The sequence below is a fragment of the Uranotaenia lowii genome, chromosome 1 (assembly GCF_029784155.1).
Source record: "Uranotaenia lowii strain MFRU-FL chromosome 1, ASM2978415v1, whole genome shotgun sequence".
NCBI lineage: Eukaryota > Metazoa > Arthropoda > Insecta > Diptera > Culicidae > Uranotaenia > Uranotaenia lowii.
The window spans coordinates 194,773,937-194,794,576 of record NC_073691.1 but is presented as its reverse complement, the minus strand read 5'-3'; the positions used below and the strand labels follow the sequence as shown (position 1 = coordinate 194,794,576).

At 36.5% G+C, this 20,640-nt stretch overlaps 1 protein-coding gene across 1 annotated transcript in view; it reads left to right on the top strand.

Moving 5' to 3' along the window:
* The first annotated feature begins 18,784 nt into the window (after positions 1–18,784).
* Positions 18,785–20,640, top strand: part of LOC129742289 (uncharacterized) — a 36,955-nt gene continuing 35,099 nt past the window's right edge. Inside the window, exon 1 of the mRNA XM_055734174.1 lies at positions 18,785–19,539. Within this exon, the coding sequence (XP_055590149.1) occupies positions 19,389–19,539 (151 nt within the window). The 5' untranslated portion in view covers positions 18,785–19,388. The remainder of the gene's footprint in view (positions 19,540–20,640) is intronic.

The window sequence follows — 20,640 nt, the reverse complement described above, 5'->3', positions numbered from 1 at the left end:
GGGGTTTATAAGAACGAGCGGAAAAAGGCCCATCCGCGATTTAGTCCTGTCCTCGCCGTTGTCTGCGGAATATTTAACATCGGTTGTGAGATTGCTTTGCCGTTTTATTGGTATTTATTCTATTAGGTTTTGGATTTCTTTAAGTATGTTATAAAAAAACCTTAATAAAATTTGTCCGACTATTTAAACAAATCTCAGAAACGTGAAAAATTTCTCCCATGTATCGTGCCAACGAACGCTAGGGTACTGAATCTTTCACTTCAGACTAACACATTATTGTCGGCGTAAAACTTTGGGCTATCACGTAAAGGTTAAAAAAGTAATTAGCACACGATGGCCGATCCTATGCTTGTTATGCTTAAGATGACTTGAAACTATGTTTATGTCTTAAAATAGAAATGAGAAAGTCGGGTTTCCCTCACCCCGGGGGATGGTTTGGACAAAGTTGGTTGTTAAAGCTAAATGTATGTAGGTAAATACGAAACACTAAAAAAGCGAAATTTTTAGACAAAATAAATAAGCTTCAAGAAATTCATCAATTGATGTTAAGTAACTCACTAACTTTCACAGTACATTCTGCGGTTTCGAAGTGCTATCGACTGAGTGAACGATTTAATTAGCGCTGAAAACTTTTCAGTTGGGGATACCAAACTCTAAAGACTACACACATCTTGCATTGGTTGATACAAGAGGTACAACTGATAATCATAACCAACACGAGATGCCAAAATAAGTACCTGGATTCAGTATTTTTTCAAGTGTTACTTTGAAAACAGTGTGGTACCATATTGCACACCGCGGCAAGTCAATGTAAACATGGTAAGGAAGTTCTCAAACAGCAAAACCAGCTCTTTAGGTGCAGAGAACTCATACAACCCATAAAGCTGTTTCAGAAGGGATCTGGAAGAGTAAAAATAGGAAATCCTACTTGGCAGAAAGGGTTGAAAATTTTCAACATAAAACAATCTCACCAAAATCCATCGTCAGCCGGCAGTGACTTCCCACACTTATTATCCTAGGCAGTTGTTCGTGATGGACGGGGTTTCAATTTCTCTTCATCTTCATTTTAAATAATCACAGCAGGCTACAGTGGATTTTGGCAATCTTAAGCTGAAAAATTGAAAAACCATTTCCCTAAAACCCAAACCACTTTCCTCAACCCTTATTAACGAACAAATGAATTGTTTTCCTTAATAAAAAGCGACACAACAGAATTCTGATGAAAACATCTTCGCCATAAGCAGCACACAAATATGGCACGTTAGTCAACCTGTGTAAGATGTAATCTTTCTTCAATTCCAGGAGCCCAAATTTTACGTGGCAGTACAGAAAAACACCATATTAACTAGATGCTCTCGTAGATGGATTACTTTTTTTTTTTGTTTCGATTATAGTCGTTTTAACCATCTCTATGGCATTCGCGACTTTATCAACGTTGCAGTTGGCGGATCGTTATTGAAAAACTTATCCGGTACAACTGTGTTCGATGTTTACTCTTGGCTCGAACTCGCGGACATCGGCTCAGGAGACAACAGACTTGCCAACTGAGCTATATCTCAAGCCCGTAGATGGTTTTCGAAAAACACAGGATTCATGAGATCGCACCACATCCGATGCCATACGGCTTCGGATCATGCTATAACAGCTTTTTATAAAATATTTTCAATAATTTCACTCCTCAAACGAACAAAATATTTTAATTTTCCGGACGGAGAAAAAAACGCGTGCGCTTCCATCAAGTCAACGCCTACTACTTCACAAATTGAAAAACTCGTATATTTATAAACATTTTAAACAATTTGTTTCTGAAACCGAGATAAAGATGTTATAAAATTTCAACATGCTAAAAGTACCATCGACATTTGCCCGTATTGTTGTCCGCCTTAATCAAACTCCTCTCAACACAATTCCTGATCAGCAGATAAACGGTAAAAAGTAGATCCTTGCACCTCGTCAAGAACGAAAATGTTGCGCTTCCAAAATCGTTTAGATGCCAAACAGCCATAAAATACGCTAACGAATCGGCACAAGTTCAGCATACATATTTACAGTGCCTAGTTTTTGCAGACTATTTTCGGGAATGGCAGAAACGGAACCTTATGATATCGTTGGCCTTTGAAGCCACGATGACAGCAGCGCTCTTCCCGGCCGTTTTGGTGCGAAAAGCTTCCAAATCACAAACACCCCCAACCCAACAACCGGAGAAATGAATGTGAAAATCGACAAAACTTGCCCTCCCATCAAAGACAAGTTTGATTTGTATTTTGCTTTTTTTCGGGCCTTCCCGCTTTATTTTGGTTCACAATTGTTTTATGGCTGCTACCTGGGATGGGGGATGCGTTTTACCTCTCTCCTGTCCTGTTCTTCCTTCCGGAATTGTTTGAAAATCAATGAAAAATAAACTGATGAACGTGGGGGTAACAACCTTAATCGATTTCGTACAATTCCAATTGCTGTGATCTGATTGACAGTTATGAGTAATGGTGCAGTGTTGGGGAAATGGCTTGCAGCTAAAATCCGGCTAGCCAGGTCTATGACTTATCTGCGGCGAAGCCTTGGAGTTGGACAGAAATAACAAAAGGTTTAGTGCAGGAATTTATTTGTTTGGAACTTGAAAAAAAGATATATTATCGAGATGGTTCGGGACCACCGCTCGTCGAATAACACCTTCTAGCGCCACGTTGAACACCATGCAGGATAAACTATATTCTCTGATCGAAGCCCCCCCTGCGTGAATGAACTCGATAATTCACCCTGGATCAGCCTGGTCCGCTCCCCGGAAAAGCCGTTTTCGTCCATGATTTTCCATAGCTCGTCACGGTCGATCGTGTCGTATGTGGTCATCGAAGTGCTGCTTCCACCTTTTGACAACCTCACGATTGTCCGTAAGGATGCCTCCGTCCTTATCCCGGCATATTTCGGCTTGTGGCACGAAGCCTTGGCGGGATACGATGAGTTTCTGATAGAAGTTTCGTGTTTCTTGGGAACGATGCAGCTGCTCTAGCTCCTCAAGCTTCTCCTCCACCAAGCGGTGCTTTATCTGCTGTTGGTTTCGTATGTTGTTAGCTACGGAGAATTCTAGCCACATCTTCATCATCACCAGATAGTGGCCTGACTTGATGTTGGCGCCTCGAAAGGATCTGACGTCGATGATGCCCGAGAAGTCTATCGAATCGTGATCGATCTGTGATTGCGTTTGGTACGGGTACGGTGATCTCCAAGTGTTCTCGTGTGGGAGGCAGTGCTGGTACTGCTTACGGCCTTCTATTTGGAGGCGGCCTTGAAATCTCCGATGACGATCGCGTATTCATGTTTTGGGCAGCGGTCGTATTCACGATCTCACGAGGTGAAATGGGTTCAGGTGTGACTATTTGATTTCCAGGCCAGCCATCTCGAGATACCCTATAGTGACCTCATGTACTGGTCGAAGGGAGAAGAGCGATCTACTGATCAACTTGTTGTTGTTGCCACATAGCTTCACAACCAACTTCGTCCCATGGTGAGCGAGGCCTACACGAATAACGATCACTTCGCGATCCGCTATCGGCTAGGCTCAAGTACGCGGACAGGTAGACGTGAGTCTTGGACTGGGAAACGCCTCTGGAAGACAACACAGTTCGACCAGAACGTCTTTGTCGAAGTGTTGCACTGGGAGAGGAACCTGGACAACCTGTACGCGGAAGAACTAACGAGGGTACTAGCTCGCGCTTGCGATGCTGTGACGAGGAGAAGGGCCAAGCATAAAAACACTAAGCCTCCCGTCTACTGCTGGACAGAGAAAATAGCGGGTCTGCGTGCCGACTGCCATAGAGCAAGGCGCAGCATGTTGAACGCAAGGACCCAAGAAGAAAGAACGTAGCGTAGGTCACTCTTCACAAGCGCGAGATTGGCCCTCCACAGGGCTATCAACGCAAGTAAGAGGGCACGTTTCAAGCAGTTATGCCGTGACACCTACGACTGTCCATGGGGTGATGCCTATCGGATAGTCATGGGCAGAACTAAAAGTGGGGGTGCACCACCTGAAACGTGCCCGGAAAAACTGAGAGTCATCATCAATGAGCTGGGACACCAGCGCCGAAGAGCGGATAACGGTGGAAAAACTTCGCGAGATCGCCAAGTCTCTCCAGCTGAGAAAGGCCCCCGGACTGGACGGCATTCCGAACGTCGCAGTGAAGGCCGCGATCAGGGAGTTTCCCGATATGTTCCAGACATCGTTGCAACGATACGTGATGGAACGGGTGTTCTCTGACACGTGGAAACGGTAGAAACTCGTCCTTCTGCCGAAACCGGGTAAGCCTCCAGGAGACCCATCGGCGCATCTGCCGATCTGTCTATTGGATACAGCGGGTAAGGTCCTGGAGAAGGTGATTCAGAACCGACGACAGAGATACACTTAAAGTGAGGGCCAAGAGGAGAGGGCTCCGCTTTTGCGCGGTGGTCACTCTGGATGTGAAGAACGCCTTCAACAGTGTCAGTTGGACAGCGATTGCGTCGTCGCTCATCCAAATGAGGATCCCGGCATATCTGTATAGGCTTGCGGAAAGTTACTTCCACAATCGCCAACAGCAGTATATGACCGGCGTGGGTTTGCGAACACAAGAGGTTTCGGCGGGTGTTCCACAGGGGTCAATACTTGGCCCGGTTCTGTGGAACAGTGGAAAGCTGGATGCACTCCAAGTGCCTGCGTCTAGCCAACCACAAAACCGAGATGGTGCTAATCACCAACCTGATCTCACCCCAAACAGGTACCATTGCAGTTGGAATATCGTGTCCAAACGCGCAACCAAGTACCTAGGGTTGATGATAGATGACAGGCTCAGCTTTACGGGCCATGTGGACTATGTGTGCAAGAGAGCGGCAATGGCCAAGGCCGCACTCACACGGATGATGCCGAATTCCTCGGCAATCCGAAGTAGTAAAAGGAGGATGACTCCATCGACAGGGAGCATCTGAGAAGTGTGGTAGCATCGAAGCTACAAAGATAAAGCATCATCTTCTGCGTAGCAGAGGTAGGATACCCCATTGTCGGGGGGTATCCGAGTAGTGCCGCTTCCTAAGGGAGAAACTGCGGGGATAAGAATTTGCCTTCCTCGTAGCGGACCTCGAAGGAAGAGGGTTAACCACTGTTGGGGGATACCCACGGGTAGAGAGGCTCTCGATGCCGGGCGAGCCTCTCGAGTCTGTGTAGGATGTCGTCACCATCGGAAAACATCCAAGTCGTAGCGTTCGAAGTCCCGAAAGTGTGCCGTGACAGGCGCGAGTCCAGGACAAGCTGCTCTCGATCTGGCACACAACGGGCAGAAAAATCCGCGTGCCAAAAATCCTAGGGTTGCCAGCCAAGAGAATAAAGAAGACCGGACAACGGTCGAAGTAGACTGATCCCATCGACGGGGGGCTGTCGAGTAGAGGCATCATCTTCTGCGTAGCGGATGCCGTGGGTGCGCCTCGTTCGTGCGTAGTATGCTCCACCTTCGGGGAGTATCCGAGTAGGGCGGTTCTCAACGACAGAAGCTGCGGGGATAAGACTTTACCTTCTTCGCAGTGGAAATCGTTGGGAAGGGGTTATTCCACGTTCGGGGAATACCCATGGGGAGAGTGGCTCTCGACGCCGGGTGAGCCATTCGAGTCGGAGTAGGATGACGTCTTCGTCGGGAATCATCCGAGTCGTTGCGTTAAGTCCCAAGCGTGTGTGCCGTGACAGGCACGAGTCTAGGATAAGCTGCTCTCGATCTGGCACACGACGGGCAAGGTGGCAAACCTCGAATCCTGGAAATAAAAGGTCGGACTTCGAGTCGTTAGAGGAGAGGTCAGGCCTCGAACCTCCAGGCGGAGAGGTTTGTGTGGTCAACCCCGAGTCTTTATGATGAGAGGTCAGGTCTCGAGTCGTAAGAGGAGGGGTCAGGCCCTTAATCAACAAAAGGAGGGGTACTAGTGGTCATCTCGAGTCATTACGAGGAGAGGTCAGATCTCAAGTCGTCAGAGGAGAGATCGGGCCTTGAATCGTGCAAGAGGAGAGGTCAACCTCGAGTCGATGCGAGGAGGGGTCGGATCTCGAGTCGTTAGAGGAGAGGAGGCCTCAAGTCGCGAAAAGGAGAGGTTTGTGTGGGAATCTCGAGTCATTGCGAGGAGATGTCGGTTCTCAAGTCGTTAGAGGAGAGTTCGGTCGTCGAATAATTAGGATGAGAGATTTTGCTGAAAGTGGTCTCGTTAATGAGTAGTGTCTTAGAGCGCACTAGCGCGAATAGACCTCTCACTATTGAAGTATAGTGTGCTAACAGTTCGAGGTGGAAACCAGGTATGCGGCCCAGGTGGAGTTTAGGGAGTAGAGGGTATACATGGAGTATATCATGAGTCTTTCTATTGTACCCATGGACCTAGAGTAGCAAACTGGGGGGACGCGGTGGCTCGCCGTGCCTTGGAATACAATCCGTAAACCAGGATTTACCACCTGCGGTTACCAACTAAAAAAGGCGTTCTCCTTAGTTGGCTTCGGCCTGCTCACGAGAGTGCCCCGTATCCGGACAGGCCTCGAAGGGAAGTCCTCTTTATTTAATAATTGGGGATCCGTAGATGCTGATCCTTTATGTTTTAGTCGTGAGACCACAAAGGGTCTGCGGGCCAACCCGTGCCGAAGACTCACCGGTATTCGGGTGAATTCCGTGGACGTTCACAAACACTATACAGGACTATGACTTCCTATGACTATTACTTTGATTATACGGAAGCCTGTATGTATGTATGTACAATGTACATATGTATGTAGTTAAACCTACCAGTGGCTGATAGGTCTTTCGACCCGAGGCGGTACGGGAAGTCTCGATCGCACATTCAAATATTGTTCATACTTAACTCATCAACAATAATTGCAGCACAACTAAGGGGTCCGTTACCACTGGCTTGGGACAGGTTTGACTCATCTCACTCCCTTCCAACTGTTCGCAACAAATAAAGAATCCTGAAAAGGTATCTAAGCAACCTACTCATGATTCCAAATTTACCGAGATACTCCGGCTGGCTTGAACCCACAATCCATTGTATATCAGTCTTCCGATCGTTTGATGTCCTGTCCAATCCCCCCACTAAACCCCATAATAGAGCACAAGGCTGTAGAACTATTTAATCGCAGCATGCCGAACTTGCTATAACTGTTGTGAGATCCGAGAAATTCACTTTCCCACCCCAGTACAACATACACATTGGTTTAAAAAATCATATTCGAATGCCGAATTTAGTAGTCGTGCATTGCATCCCAACACATTTTCACACCATAATCTGCACATTTCAGAATCCACGGACGATTTTGAAATACACAACTTTCTCTTTCCCGATAAAGCTTGTGAGATTGCACTTCTGTCGCGCAAAGAAAAAAAAACGATTCAAACCACTTGCTCCAAGTTAATTGCAGTAGGTACGTTATGAAACAATCCTCTCCAAGCCCGAATCAATCTCTTCCGGTGATCAATGTTCTAGTCAGGCGCGGTCCTATGGGGGGGTTAATCGGGGTGATCACCCCCCCCCCCAAGCGCAAGCGGCAAAAATCCGTTACAAAATACCCGCAAAAGCTCGAATTTCTATAAAAAGTTGGAACTTTTCTTAGTAGATGTGCTTTCAATTTTAAAAATTTTCCACTCCGTGGGGGTGTTTATTCAACAGAAAAGTTATTTTATCACTTAAAAGGCTCAATATTGAAAAAAGTCCGTCCACCAAACTCAAGCAGCTGTAACTTTCCCTGGACTGAATTATACCAAATAACTTTTGTTGATGAGTTACTCAACAAAAGTGTATTGTTGAGTGTTGATTTGGAATTTGCTGCTAATAAAATATAGGGACAACTTTTTTTTTTTAAATTGTCACTAATTTCCCTCATATGCCTCAATTAACACGAGCAAATCGCTACAAATTTTAGTATTTTTTTCAAATTCAGAGCTTTTGAATTCTTGATTTTGTTTTGAATTTTAATGAAATGAAAAATTTGGAAATGTCATATAGGGGGGTGAAAATGGTTATAACAATGAAATATTTGAAATATATGTTCTGCTTTCATCATACATTTATTGCCTTCAATTGCAAAATAAAAAATCAGGTTCTGAATCACAGTAAAGAATCTCTTTCACGAGAATTTTTCACCTTCAATTAATCCACCATTCAAACATGAATCATAAGTTTAAAATTCATAACCTATATTATGAAATTCAAAAACAAAAATTTAAATTTTAGATCTGATTTTATTTAATTCTGTTTTAAATGTATCACATCAAACATTCATATTATGGATGAGTTTTATGACTTTTGCGTTTCCTATGAGTTTTTAGTGCCAAAAAAGTATTTATATCAGCTGTTTCAGGAATTGGTGTTGGAGATAGAGTTTCAAATTCATCTCTAGAACCCAAAATCTGCATTCTAAACTATAACACAAGAAACCAAAATTCACATTTTCCGAAGAAAAATTGCAAAGAATGTGAAAACTGATTTCAACTTATTTAGGAGCTCTTAATGCAAATTTGTATTATTTTATCAGCTCTTATTCCGGTGTAAATTTTGAAAATACGAGGCTCATTGGAGAAATTTGTGCACTTTTAAGCAAAAGTGTAAAATATCAAAAAAATTGTGAAAAAAGATATTAACCTAATGATCAATTTTCATAAAGGCTGTGAGTAATTTATCATGAGAAAAAATTATAGAAGTAAGTATCTTTCCCCATTTTGTAAAATACGAAGATTATCTAGACTAAATCTGTATTGTTTTTTTTTTCGGGAATTTGATACTTTTTAGCACTCTTCCCTCTGACCTGCATCGTTGAATGAATAAAGGATAATGAAAAGATTCAGCATATTTTTTGTTGTTCAGGTTAGTTACTTCATCAATTATCATTGATCAATTTCACTCTGAACTGCTAAGTTTTGAAATTACTCAATGCCAGAAAATAAGAAGGGAAAAAAACAGACAAAAAAATCGAGTTTGAAACGCAAAATGCTTCCAAAATCAGTTTGCCACGGTTTTAATTTTTCCCTTGTGAATTAAAACTATCCCCTTATCATTCCACTATTTTTTTTCGGAACAAGGCATTCTATCATGCAAAACAGTCAGAAGATCTTTTAGTGATTTTAAACAAACACTCCTGGATTTCTAGATCTACAGCAATTATGTCACCGATACTGCGTTCAGCTCATCTACACAATAATATTGAAATTTTAATTTAAAATTTAGCTAAAGGTTTGATATTCTTTATCTGAAAGCTTGGCTATTTCAATTGGAAATGATTGAGACTGTTCACTAAAGAAGAGTATTAACCCTTCATTTCATGATTTTTTTATTTTTCCTTAAAAATCATTTTTTACAGTTGGAAATTATGAGGACATCAAGAAAAAAATTTAAAATATATTACGATTTTTCACTTTTTCCATACACAAACTGTTGCAAATTTGTTACTTTATGAAACGAAGGGTTAACATTCAGAATTAACTATTCATTTCATAATTTTCTTTATAATTCAAAATTATTAAAAAAATTGGTAATTATGTGAAAGTGAACAAAGATGGATCACTTTTCTTTGTGATTTATTTGTTGTAATACAATTAAAATGAAAATTTTTAATGAAAACTTTAAATTCAAGAGCAAATCAAATAAAATTCGGTTCCAGAATTTAGAAACTGATTTTGATAATCGGTTTTTTTCTACAAATTTATATTTAAAGTGTTAATTTAATATATTGAAATTTGAAAATTATAATACTAAATTTCCAAATCACGATTCAGTAAAATACCCCAATGAAGAATTCAATGCCCGTTAGTTATGTATGTTAGTCAATTTGTTTATCGGGCTTATCGGTGAAAAGTAAAATACTTCCGATTAAATATTAAATACCAGAGCGCTAATATTTAGAAACTCAGGGAAAAAATGAAGATAACTTTTTTTAAACTGCGACCCAGAGATGGATCTTGACTCAAAAATTCAGTCAGCGAAAATTTTTTGTAGAGAAATGAATCCAACTTAGATGAAATTTCAGGGACTAGATAAGAGAATTTCATCTAAGTTGGATTCGTTTCTGTACAAAAAAATTTCGCTGATTGAATGTTTGAGTCAAGACTCATCTCTGGGTCGCAGTTTAAAAAAAAATAGAAATAAGGCGGTGTCAAACACCGAAATTGGCTGAATATCCAAATACGGCAAACGCATCATTTCTGATCATAACTGACAACCCGTGCAGGGTATGAGAAGGCAATGCAAATCTTGCCGTGCTTAAAAATGTCCAAACTTGATTCTAACTACCGTAAGATGAAATGATGGGAATAGAAATAGACCAAGAAAAATGATTATGATCACATGGGAGAACTATTCCCTTCATTGCGATAGACATCGACACTCAACCAGTATAATATTCATACGCCAGGTTGGTCTCCTGTAGTAGAATGTTAATACATGGGCCCCGGAGAGGCGCAAGATGTGGGTTCAAGTCCTGCCGGGAGACAAGGCGAATTTTTTTCGCATGTTTTTCAACATCGATTTTCTCTTATCTAGTCCCTGAAATTTCATCTAAGTTGGATTCATTTCTCTACAATGAAGATAACTTGAGTTTTTTTTCTACGTGTTCATCTCTCAACAACGTGTGTATTATTTTCATTGAAAAATAACATTTATAACGAGAAATTCTTGAAAGAGCTCTTAAAGGGACAATTCTAAAATACCTGATGAACCTACAAATAAAAAAAATATCAACATTTTATTATTATAGATTCGCTGGTTGTTTTATAAAGGAACAAATCACCCCCCGCAACCCATCCCTTCTCCTTTCGCTCACTAAAATGATTGTTTTTTTTCACCACATATTAACGTTCCTTTATATTGACTGATTTTTGAAAACTGGAAAATCACCCCCCCCCCCCCCCCCCCCAATTTTCCAAAAACTACTTTTTTCGAAAAAATAAATAAATTTGAATTTTGCATTTTTTCCGCCTACTTTGTCCGATATCTCACGAAAACAAAGAAATACCGTTATAAAATATACCATGGGCTAATTCCTTTTAATCTCAAAAACATTTTTTGTCAATACATCTTTATAAAATTTCCGCGCGTTTTCGAGATATTTGGATTTAGATTAGTGTTGTTTTAAAACAACACTATGCATTAAAGGGTTAACATACAAAACTACAAAATTAAAACAAAAATCAAACGATTTGTAACCAACCGGTTACATGGTCCTGTCTTTTTAAAAGAGTACCATTGATTTTCCTGAAGTTACATCAGTACTCTTCGGAATTCTATCAACTATGCTTTTCAGTTGACTACGGAACTGATCTTTCTCCTACAAATCGACAAGTTGATAAGGTTAAAATTCAAAGCCAAATTTTAATCCGTTCAATGAAACGACCTAGGCATATAGTTGAAAGTTAATTTGCTATTAGCTATCTGCTTTTTTTTATACAGGCTATTTGCTGTAAAAATTTTATTTGCTATGAATAACATCACCCTTGTCGAAAAAATCCTCCTTCATTCAAGTCAGGAACGGAATCTGATTGCGATCGAAGCAAATACAAAGAACAGCTTTATATCTGCTAGTTGTTTTCGATAAATGCCAGTGCAAAAGTACTGTGAGCTATTATGGGAGATGATTACGTATCACTGTTTGCATTTAAATCTAGAGCTTCTTCATTTACTAAAGCGGAACACAAAACGATGCAAAATATGTGCCGCAATCCATCTGGAATGAACGGCTTTGGTAATGAATGCCATGAAATAGAAACTATGATGGAAAATTGCCACGATCTGGCTTTTGCATGTCCGGTATTGAGAAGTTCTTATCACCATATATGCTTAGTTTGAAAGTCACACTTCCTATGAATGAATATGTGGCGCAGTTGGGGAGTTTATTCAGTAAAAAAAATGTTGAAATGTGAATTTATCGTATTTTTTGTGATTCGGAAGTCGTTTATTTTGGAATCTTTCAACGACTTAGAAATTGAACCAAATTAGCCATTTCTACTAATTGAGGTCTCCAAAATGACCGCCACGTCTAATGAGCAAAATGAGACCTGTCGGTAATCAATTTCGTGTCACCTTAAGTGTTCCGGTGTTCATAATTTGTGCGCGAAATCAGCCGGGTCTGATCTAGATTGGCTTGAGCCCGATTCCGGTTGACTTTCCCCTCCTCCCCATGCCGCCAGAAATATTATCATCCTATTTGGCTGGTGATACAATTATTTATCGTTTTGCCAAAACTGACACCCGACTGACGTGGCTAAAGTTTTTTTTTATTGTTAAGAGAAATTCCGGGCAGAAGTAGAAATTTGATTTTTATTTTCTCTTGGTTGCGTGTGGAAAACGAGAAAAATAAGGCTGAGGAAAACATAAGCGTCGCTAAATGAGTAGATTTCGTGAACAGGTAAGATTGGTTGAAAAGTCGAATCATAAGTCATACAGTCTTCAATGGGTGCGGATACCAAAACGAATTTTTTGCTTCCTTTTGTTCGAGAGATTTTACCCTAAGTTGTATTTTTCTTAGCCGTCAGACGATCAGCCTCTTTCTAAATATTTCATACCTTAATATTTCCTGGTAGGATATTTACAGGTTTACAATCAGTTCAAATGCCAAGATCGCTCCCATATTCAATTTTCGTTTTCTGAGTCATTCTACAAAGGTACGCGTTGTTTATGCTAACGCAAACTAAAAATAATCTTCGTTTGACGAGATTCAGTAAATCAATTTTTCGAATTTCGGCAAAATTATTTAAAAATCATGAAAAATATACAATAAAATAAAATACTTTACAAAGATTGAGATTCTATGTCAACTATTTCACTAAACAACCGACAAGAAACATATGTCTGTAATCATATTTGAACTCAGAGAACTATAGAATGTTAGAGAAAAAGTTCGAGGAGTTCGATGGGAATCAGGAAAAGTCTTCGGAGAGGTCGTGCTTTGGTCCGAAGCTCACGACGTAGCACTTCAACACAAACTGACTGTCGATGGGAGCTGGAAGCATACTGGCAAAAAAAGCGTTAAGCATACATTTTCCGAGCGCAAAATATGCCTCTAGACACGCGAACTCTAGCACCAACAGCTAGTTTGGCGAGTGATATGGCAGCCACTCCAGAGTTTGGCTGCCTGGACGGAGCGAAATTGCCAGAATTTATTTATTAAAATTTTATTAATCAGGGAGATATCTTCTACCAACTGGGGAAAATGACTTCTAATTCTGATTCCAAATTTGATTATAACCTGTAAAATTAAAAAATTTGCTTTGGTCCAATTTTTAATACATTTTTTTTTTCAAATTTTCAATTTTCAATTTTCAATTTTCAAATTTTCAATTTTCAATTTTCAATTTTCAATTTCAATTTTCAATTTTCAATTTTCAATTTTCAATTTTCAATTTTCAATTTTCAATTTTCAATTTTCAATTTTCAATTTCAATTTTCAATTTTCAATTTTCAATTTTCAATTTTCAATTTTCAATTTTCAATTTTCAATTTTCAATTTTCAATTTTCAATTTTCAATTTTCAATTTTCAATTTTCAATTTTCAATTTTCAATTTTCAATTTTCAATTTTCAATTTCAATTTTCAATTTTCAATTTTCAATTTTCAATTTTCAATTTTCAATTTTCAATTTTCAATTTTCAATTTTCAATTTTCAATTTTCAATTTTCAATTTTCAATTTTCAATTTCAATTTTCAATTTTCAATTTTCAATTTTCAATTTCAATTTTCAATTTTCAATTTTCAATTTTCAATTTTCAATTTCAATTTTCAATTTTCAATTTTCAATTTTCAATTTTCAATTTTCAATTTTCAATTTTCAATTTTCAATTTTCAATTTTCAATTTTCAATTTTCAATTTTCAATTTTCAATTTTCAATTTTCAATTTTCAATTTTCAATTTTCAATTTTCAATTTTCAATTTTCAATTTTCAATTTTCAATTTTCAATTTTCAATTTTCAATTTTCAATTTTCAATTTTCAATTTTCAATTTTCAATTTCAATTTTCAATTTTCAATTTTCAATTTTCAATTTTCAATTTTCAATTTTCAATTTTCAATTTCAATTTTCAATTTTCAATTTTCTATTTTCAATTTTCAATTTTCAATTTTCAATTTTCAATTTTCAATTTTCAATTTTCAATTTTCAATTTTCAATTTTCAATTTTCAATTTTCAATTTTCAATTTTCAATTTTCAATTTTCAATTTTCAATTTTCAATTTTCAATTTTCAATTTTCAATTTTCAATTTTCAATTTTCAATTTTCAATTTTCAATTTTTAATTTTCAATTTTCAATTTTCAATTTTCAATTTTCAATTTTCAATTTTCAATTTTCAATTTTCAATTTTCAATTTTCAATTTTCAATTTTCAATTTTCAATTTTCAATTTTCAATTTTCAATTTTCAATTTTCAATTTTCAATTTTCAATTTTCAATTTTCAAATCTATTTTTTTAAATATTTTGTCTATTCTCAATTCTTAATTCCAAATTCTTATATCTGAATTTTTAATTCTCAATGCTTAATTCTGAATTCTTTATTTTCAATTCTCATTTCTGAATTAGGAATTCTGAATCCAGAATTCCAAACTAAGAATTCTAATTTTTTATATTTAGTTCTCAATTCTGAATCCTGAATTTCTGAATTCTGAATTTCTCAATTCAAATTTCAGATTTTGAATTTTGAATGAGCTCTGAATTATGATTGCTTAATTCACAATTCTCCATTCTCAATTCTCAATTATCTTTTTTCATTTTTCAACTCTCAATTCAGTACTTTCAATCCTCAAATCCAAATGATTAAATCTCAATTCTTATTTTCCCACTTCTCAATAATTATATATCTATTCTCTATGCTCAATGCTCAATTCTTGATTCTCGATTTTAATTTGAAATTCTGAATACAGAATTCTAAATTCTTAATCCTGAGTTTTAAGTTCCCAATTTAGAATCCTTAATTCCTTAATGTTTAATTCTGAATTCTAATATCTCAAATCTCCATTCTTATTTCTTAGCTTCCAATAATCTATTCTCAATTCTCCCTTCTCAATTCTCAATTCGCCATTCTCAATTTTAAATTCCGAATTCTCATTCCGCAATTCTCAATTCTCCATGCTCAATTCTCAATTCTCAATTCTTATTTCTCATTTCTCATTTCTCATTTCTCATTTTTTATTTCTCATATCTCATTTCTCAACTCCAATTCTCAATTCTGAATTCTCAATCCTCAATTCATTATTCTCAATCCCCAATTCTTTATTCTCAATTCTTAATTCTCAATTCTTAATTCTCAATTCTTAATTTTCAATATTTCATTCTTAATTCCTTCGAAATAAGAAATTCTGTAACCAGAATTCTGAATTCTCATTTCCCAATTCTGAATCCCAAATTTTGGAATTCTGTATTGGAATTCTCAATTCTCAATTCTCAATTCTCAATTCTCAATTCTCAATTCTCAATTCTAAATTCTCAATTCTCAATTCTCTATTCTCAATTCTCAATTTCTCATTCTCAATTCTCAATCTCAATTCTCAATTCTCCATTCTCCATTCTCCATTCTCCATTCTCCATTCTCAATTCTCAATTCTCAATCCTCAATTCTCAATTCTCAATTCTCAATTCTCAATTCTCTATTCTCTATTCTCAATTCTCAATCCTCAATTCTCAATTCTCAATTCTCAATTCTCAATCCAATCTCAATTCTCCAATTCTCAATTCTCAATTCTCAATTCTCAATTCTCAATTCTCAATTCTCAATTCTCAATTCTCAATTCTCAATTCTCAATTCTCAATCTCAATCTCAATTCTCAATTCTCAATTCTCAATTCTCAATTCTCAATTCATAATTTCAAATTCTCAATTCAACAATCTCAATTCTCAATTCTCAATTCCCATATCTCAATTCTCAATTCACAATTCTCAATCTCAATCATCCAATCTCAAATCTCAATCTCAAATCTCAAATCTCAAATCTCAAATCTCAAATCTCAAACTCAAATCTCAAATCTCCAAATCTCAAATCTCAAATCTCAATCTCAAATCTCAAATCTCAAATCTCAAATCTCAAATCTCAAATCTCAAATCTCAAATCTCAAATCTCAAATCTCAAATCTCAAATCTCAAATCTCAAATCTCAACTCAAATCAAATCTCAAATCTCAAATCTCAAATCTCAAATCTCAAATCTCAAATCTCAAATCTCAAATCTCAAATCTCACACTCCTCAAATCTCAAATCTCAAATCTCAAATCTCAAATCTCAAATCTCAAATCTCAAATCTCAAATCTCAAATCTCAAATCTCAAATCTCAAATCTCAAATCTCAAATCTCAAATCCAAATCTCAAATCTCAAATCTCAAATCTCAAATCTCAAATCTCAAATCTCAAATCTCAAATCTCAAATCTCAAATCTCAAATCTCAAATCTCAAATCTCAAATCTCAAATCTCAAATCTCAAATCTCAAATCTCAAATCTCAAATCTCAAATCTCAAATCTCAAATCTCAAATCTCAAATCTCAAATCTCAAATCTCAAATCTCAAATCTCAAATCTCAAATCTCAAATCTCAAATCTCAAATCTCAAATCTCAAATCTCAAATCTCAAATCTCAAATCTCAAATCTCAAATCTCAAATCTCAAATCTCAAATCTCAAATCTCAAATCTCAAATCTCAAATCTCAAATCTCAAATCTCAAATCTCAAATCTCAAATCTCAAATCTCAAATCTCAAATCTCAAATCTCAAATCTCAAATCTCAAATCTCAAATCTCAAATCTCAAATCTCAAATCTCAAATCTCAAATCTCAAATCTCAAATCTCAAATCTCAAATCTCAAATCTCAAATCTCAAATCTCAAATCTCAAATCTCAAATCTCAAATCTCAAATCTCAAATCTCAAATCTCAAATCTCAAATCTCAAATCTCAAATCTCAAATCTCAAATCTCAAATCTCAAATCTCAAATCTCAAATCTCAAATCTCAAATCTCAAATCTCAAATCTCAAATCTCAAATCTCAAATCTCAAATCTCAAATCTCAAATCTCAAATCTCAAATCTCAAATCTCAAATCTCAAATCTCAAATCTCAAATCTCAAATCTCAAATCTCAAATCTCAAATCTCAAATCTCAAATCTCAAATCTCAAATCTCAAATCTCAAATCTCAAATCTCAAATCTCAAATCTCAAATCTCAAATCTCAAATCTCAAATCTCAAATCTCAAATCTCAAATCTCAAATCTCAAATCTCAAATCTCAAATCTCAAATCTCAAATCTCAAATCTCAAATCTCAAATCTCAAATCTCAAATCTCAAATCTCAAATCTCAAATCTCAAATCTCAAATCTCAAATCTCAAATCTCAAATCTCAAATCTCAAATCTCAAATCTCAAATCTCAAATCTCAAATCTCAAATCTCAAATCTCAAATCTCAAATCTCAAATCTCAAATCTCAAATCTCAAATCTCAAATCTCAAATCTCAAATCTCAGATCTCAAATCTCAAATCTCAAATCTCAAATCTCAAATCTCAAATCTCAAATCTCAAATCTCAAATCTCAAATCTCAAATCTCAAATCTCAAATCTCAAATCTCAAATCTCAAATCTCAAATCTCAAATCTCAAATCTCAAATCTCAAATCTCAAATCTCAAATCTCAAATCTCAAATCTCAAATCTCAAATCTCAAATCTCAAATCTCAAATCTCAAATCTCAAATCTCAAATCTCAAATCTCAAATCTCAAATCTCAAATCTTAAATCTTAAATCTATAATCTCAATTCTCAATTCTCAATTCTCAATTCTCAATTCTTATTTCTCATTTCTTGTTTCTTATTTCTCATTTCTTATTTCTCATTTCTCATTTCTCAATTCTCAAATCTCAATTCTAAATTCTCAATTCTCAATTCTCAATTCTCAATTCTTAATTCTCAATTCTCAATTCTCAATTCTCAATTCTCAATTCTCAATTCTCAATTCTCAATTCTCAATTCTCAATTCTCAATTCTCATTTCTCGATTCTCAATTCTCAATTCTCAATTCTAATTTCTCAATGCTCGATTCTCAATTCTCAATTCTCAATTCTCAATTCTCAATTCTCAATTTTCAATTCTCAATTTTCAATTCTCAATTTTCAATTCTCAATTCCCAATTTTTAATTATCAATTCTCAATTTTCAATTCTTAATTCTCAATACTCAATTCCAATTTCATAATAATTATTAATTCTCAATTTCCAATTTTTAATTTAAACACTCAATTCTCAATTCTCAATTCATAACTCTCAGCTCTCAATTCTCAATTCTCAATTCACAATTCTCAATTATAAATTTCAAATTCTTTGTTCTCAATTCTTAATCTTATTGCCAAATTCTCTATTCGAAATTAGGAATTCTGAACCCGGAATACTGATTTCTGAATTCTTAATTTTGAATTCTCAGTAACCAATTCTCAATTTGAAATAAGGATTTCTGAACTTAGATTTCTGAATTCTGATTTCTGAATGTTGAATTCTGGAACCCTAAACTTCTCAATACTTCAGAATTCTGATTCCTGAATTGTAAATTCGTCAAATGAATGTCTCTGACTAATCATGGCGAGACCAGTTCATAGTCCGATCTACTCTCATTTTGAACTCTAATTGAGGATCTCGTCGTGAAGGACCGTACCTACCATCAGGAAGATCTTCGGAGCTGGTGTTTGATTTTTTCGCAGATAAATATTCCGATTTGAATGCCGCAGGCGCACGGACGCAAAAAAAACTAAATAAACGGCATCGCAGAGCTGAAATCAAGTCCGGGACCGATTCTGGTACTCATTTTAAAACAACTATTGTTGCGATACGGTCGCAAAAGCTAATTTTCCGCGCGCTACTAATTGTTAGTCGGATTTTTTTTCGTGTTTCGCTGGTATCCTTACGGATGTGAATTAGCAGGATCGCGTCGCCGCTCGGTGATTTATTTGAGGATAGTTTTTTTGTTCTCACCTCTTTAGTTGTTGGATTTTGTTTTCCAAGAAACAGGTGGAAAAACAGGTTTCGCCTGCAAGACTGCATCGTAGTCCCATTCATCGGATTGGAATTGTTGCACTAATAAGCTATGAATGGTGTATCCTGGAGCTTCACAGCAATGTGCTGAAGTGATTGATGCCTCTGATCTACCACCGATAAACTGTTGAATAGTTGTTTGATTTTCGTTTGATTATGATTTGTTATTCCTTTTAAATGGTAGTGAGATTATTATAAAGGCGATAGCGTTCGAACAGAGTGGCAGTTGAGAAATACGTCAGATTTTCAACGAGCACAGGAAAAAAACGGCAAAAATTCTCTCGAGGGGCCAGCACAAACGAAAACGTGAAAAGGCTGCAAAAAGAAAGTGAAAGTTTGCAAAAATCACGACCACAAAGTAAGAGTGAACGAAAATGGGTGCCTTAAAGAAAATGACACGGTGTGGTAGCATAAGCATGCTATTCGGTATACTAATTGTGCTATTTGGCGTCAGTTCGTCGGCTTTGACCACTTTTGGCAAGTCGAACACTAATCAACAGGCTCCGACCCCGACTCGGGCACCAGGTTTGTTTTCTGAATTTGTTTGTTTAACGTTAAGTCTTTAGTCTATGCTTTTCGATTTCCTCAGTGAATGTTCAAATACGTTTGGTTTGCTGGGCCTATCAGAAGGATACATGCAAACTTGGTGCAGATAGAAACACGGGAAATGGTCGAGCAACAAGCCAAATAGCTTATTCAATCTTCATATGGCGACCGTCAAAAATATATTCAAATTTTTTATAATTTTTTGAACACTTTTTTGATTAAACTAAAACTGGGAGAGTTCGATAAATATTTGAGAAATCGAGCAGCTACACAATTTTGAAGCGCGTTTTCTCGAAACTATCATTTAGGCACTTGCACCCCTATGATCCCAAGCGCCTCAATTATGATCAATATCCTGACTTTTTTTTTTCTATATTTGTACATGCGTAGTGTTATGCAAAATGTGCATTTTCGATCTTTAATATATTCAATTAGGGTGGGGATTGATTCCTTAATTCAAGACATTGAAAATCATGAGTTTAAAATAATTGTTTTTTCTTCGTCTAAATTGCTTTTATACGATGTTTTTAGCCTTACCAACTCTAGCAACTTTCTCTTAGAAGTTATATTTGTATCAATAAACGTTTCTAAGTTATGACTATTTTTAAAATAATATCTTGAATCAAGGCCGGATTAAAGGGGGGGCAAAAGGGGCAATTGCCCCGGGCCCCCCGGCCCAGGGGGCGCCCCGAGGGAAAAAAGTTTTAACATTACTTTAATCATACTACTACAAATCCATGAAAAGAAATCAAAACTAGAAAATCGTAATGAAAATTTGAATTTTACAAACTAAAGGGACCCCGTGAAATAATATCTAGGATAGTTTTTGTCTTAAAAAAGTCAAGGGGCCCTCTAGAGTAAGCAGTGAAGGAGCTCTTCCAGATTTTGCGAGCTGAGTATATCAAAATCTTCTGGACAAAACCGAAGCCGAAATAAAAAATTAAGAAGAATATGAGGCAAAACACCTCAAATTTTCATTTTTATCGCAACATATAAGTTACGATATTCTGTACAGAACAGGTACAATAAAGAAAAAACATCTCCTCATTTTCATTACATTCTAACGTCTTGCACAACTAT